Consider the following 427-nt stretch of genomic DNA (forward strand, 5'->3'; position numbering starts at 1 on the left):
ACAATCGACTCCTCTCTTCTCCCACGAATAAGAAAGTTCAGATAGATGCAAGATAGATCAACTCAAGACGGATAGAACTTCATAGGGTACTCTACCAGTGTACATACACCCGGAGGGATAGGGGAAGATATACGAGTGAGAGAGAGAAAAAACACCACCTTCTTTACGTTCTTTAGTCAAGAGAATCTGTCTTTTCTAGACGAAGAAGAGAGATGAAAAGAAACCGTTTGATCACCCTTTACCTGAAGCTTTCCGTCTCTACAATTCTCAAGACCCGTAGATTCGGGGCGACGCGTCCGAGGGCTTCGATGACTCTTACGTTGAGTAGACGTATCTGGAATTCTTGTAGATGTCCAAGAGTGCCTAGAATCTTCTCTCGAAAACATCTCTCTTTCCTCTTCTTCTCTACCTCCTGCTCCTCCTCCTC

At 44.7% G+C, this 427-nt stretch overlaps 1 protein-coding gene across 1 annotated transcript; it reads right to left on the minus strand.

Annotated features, from left to right (window-relative positions):
* Window positions 1–112: 112 nt before the first annotated feature.
* Window positions 113–427, minus strand: CSUI_011006 (uncharacterized protein). Its single transcript, XM_068071107.1, has one exon. The coding sequence runs from the start codon at window positions 384–386 to the stop codon at window positions 177–179; it is 210 nt and encodes a 69-aa protein (XP_067916916.1). The 5' UTR covers window positions 387–427; the 3' UTR covers window positions 113–176.

This window comes from Cystoisospora suis (genome assembly GCF_002600585.1).
Source record: "Cystoisospora suis strain Wien I chromosome Unknown contig_9276, whole genome shotgun sequence".
Lineage (NCBI taxonomy): Eukaryota > Apicomplexa > Conoidasida > Eucoccidiorida > Sarcocystidae > Cystoisospora > Cystoisospora suis.